Raw genomic sequence first — 2,627 nt, forward strand, 5'->3', positions numbered from 1 at the left:
CACGGGGAGGGGGGAGGCGGCGAGATGCGAGCGGGCTGCGGGAGTGGGGGGCTCCCCGTGCCAAGTTTGACGGTCTGTCCTTTCTCTGTGTGCCTGTCTTGTTTGTCTCCCCCCCACCCCCACCCCTCCGCCTGCAGCTGCTTGGGGCGCTGAAGAAGAAAGGCTGAGCCCTGGATCTAATGCCCAGAGCGCGGCGGACTGTTGGCCGAGCGGGTCCCTGGCTTCCCAGGCTGAACTTTGTCTGATCGCGCCCAGCCCCGCCGCCCAGCCCATGTCAGCCTGACCCGCGGCGGGAGCGTGCGAGGCCATGGAGGGGTCCAACGGCTTCGGGATCGACTCCATCCTGTCCCACCGCCCGGGGAGCCCGGCCGTGCCCAAGGGAGACCCGCTGCTGGGGGACTGCAGGTCCCCGCTGGAACTAAGCCCCCGCTCCGAAGTCAGCAGCGGCTGCCCGTCGCCCCCCTCGCCGGGCAGGGAGTGCCTGGAGGCGGTGGCGCAGAGGCAAGGCGTCGCCGTGGGCTTGGACTCGCACCTGCAGCCGGGGCAGGTGTCGGCGCCGTCCCAGTCCAGAACGGTGACCTCGTCTTTCTTAATCAGGGACATCCTCGCCGACTGCAAGCCCCTGGCAGCCTGCGCGCCTTACTCTAGCACCAATGGACAGAGCGGGCCGGAGCCTGCGGGCCGCGGCCCCGCCAAGCCCGGGGAGGATTTTAGAGAGAAAATGGACAAAAGTAGCAGCAACGTGTCCTCGGACTCGGAGTACAAAGGTAAGCGCCGGCGGGCCCCGCGGGCTCGGCTTGAGCCTCCGCACGGGCGCGGGGCACGCGGCGGGCGCCGGGCTCTGCGAGCCGGGGAGCGGGACTCGGCTTCGCCGCCGCGGCCGGGGGAAAACGAAAAAACCCCATCAACTTGCTCCAACTTGCTTCTGAAGACAGGCGCAGGCCGGAGCGGCCGAGGGCGAGGGGTGCAAAGCACCGGAGAGGGGAGCGCAGCCCTTCCCCACTCGGGTCCCCTTTGCTGGCGGGCAGGGCTCCGCCGAGCCGCTCCGGCGCCGGGCTTGGGCGCGACTGCGGGGCGCAAGTCGCCTGCGGGTCCCTGCAATCGGACGCTCGGGCCGTTGCAAGACAAGCGACAATGACGCTCACAGGGGTCGGGAGAGGAGAGAAGTCGTTAGCCGGACTCACCCGGGCTCGGCGGCGGCGGGCGAACGCAGCGGTGGCCAAGGCGCTGCCGGGCGGTGCGGAGACGGGCGCGATTCTGCCCCGGGGCCGCAGGAGCCGGATCTGGCCCGGAGCCGGAGGGCCGGCGCCTCCACGACCGGGGAAGGGAGAAGCAGCAGTCCGTGGCGGAGCGCGGTGCCCGGAGAGAGGCCCTGAAGCGCCGGCAGGCTGCACCTATGGGGCGGGGAAGAGCGGGCAGGGAGACAGAGCCTAGGCCTGGGTTTCCCTGCAAGGAGGCAACTTTTCTCCGCTCCCTTCTCCCTCTGCTCCTGGCCCCGCCGTCCCGGCTCGGTCTCCGCCAGCCCCGCTGCAAAGCGAGCCGCGCGGAAAGGCGGCTCACCGGCACGGCGCCTGCCCGGCGCCCGGGGGAGTCGCTCCGCTTGGGGCTCAAGGACTGAAGGGAAAGGGCCCGGGGGGAGGAAAGAGCTCGAAAAAAGAGAGCAAGGGGGCGAGGAGGTGGAGAGCAGGAGAAACGCCGCTCTTCACTTCTGCCCTTGGCGGGACGGCCGAGTTTGCAACGAAACCAAGCGGAGGGGCAGGAAAATGTGGGGGGTTGTAAGTGCGAGGGGGCAGCGGGGACACAGAGCCCCAGCTCTGGGCACCGTGGGAAGACATCTCTCGTCGCCCTGCCCGCGGAGCTGCCGACCTGCCTCCCGTGCCGGGCGACGCACACCGGTGCCGGCAACGACAGCGCCAGCCCCGTGTCCCGGCCACTGGCCCTCTCCCCAGGCCACCCCCACCCCCGGCTTCTCCAGAGCGGGGGGCGAGCCTCGTTGGCCCGGAAGGGCAGGCGGGGCCGGTGGCTGGGAGAAGCGGGCCTGATCCCAGGCGCTGTCCCCCGGCCACACGCCCGCAGATTTCCGCCCGGGCCTGGCCGCGGAGTCGGTGCGAGCCGCGGGCCCGGCCATGCCGCCGAGCTGCAAGCGAAGCGTACGGAGCTGGACCCGAGAGGCCGGTTCACAAGTGCCAGCACATGATGGGCCTCGGCTGCCCTGTCACATCAGGCCTCCAGCCACTTTCCGGGCAGGATGATAATAGTCGTATTACTTGTGAAGGGGGGTGGGGGGTGCGAATAGCCTGCCAGGCTCCACCGCTCCCCGAGGCAGCTCCTGCAGCCGGGGCCGGCGCTTTACCTTCGGCTGCCGGGCGCGGGTCTCACTGCGGAGGCCGGGCTCGCTGCTCCTCTCTCGGCTTCCTCCTCCGCGGGCGACGGGGCTGCCACCCAACGGGAAGCCGAGGACTTCCCGCGCCGGGGGAGAGAGAGGGGGAAAAGGAGAATCAGAGGGGGAAAAAAACGAAACCGATGCTCCCGTTTGGTTCCCGACCGGATCGTCTCCTTCTCCCCCGCCCTGCCCCGTGCTGCGCGGAGAACTCCTCTTTCCCCCGCCCCAGGGCCAGCCCCGCGGG

The 2,627-nt window shown here is 70.5% G+C and overlaps 1 protein-coding gene across 1 annotated transcript in view; it reads left to right on the forward strand.

The window, feature by feature from the left end:
• Positions 1 to 2,627, forward strand: part of BARHL1 (BarH like homeobox 1) — a 5,988-nt gene that overhangs the window by 603 nt on the left and 2,758 nt on the right. The window contains exon 2 of the mRNA XM_019510301.1: positions 138 to 957. Coding sequence (XP_019365846.1) covers positions 308 to 957 — 650 coding nt within the window. The 5' untranslated portion in view covers positions 138 to 307. The remainder of the gene's footprint in view (positions 1 to 137; positions 958 to 2,627) is intronic.

This window comes from Gavialis gangeticus, unplaced genomic scaffold (genome assembly GCF_001723915.1).
Source record: "Gavialis gangeticus isolate Ggan-Ray unplaced genomic scaffold, GavGan_comp1, whole genome shotgun sequence".
NCBI lineage: Eukaryota > Metazoa > Chordata > Crocodylia > Gavialidae > Gavialis > Gavialis gangeticus.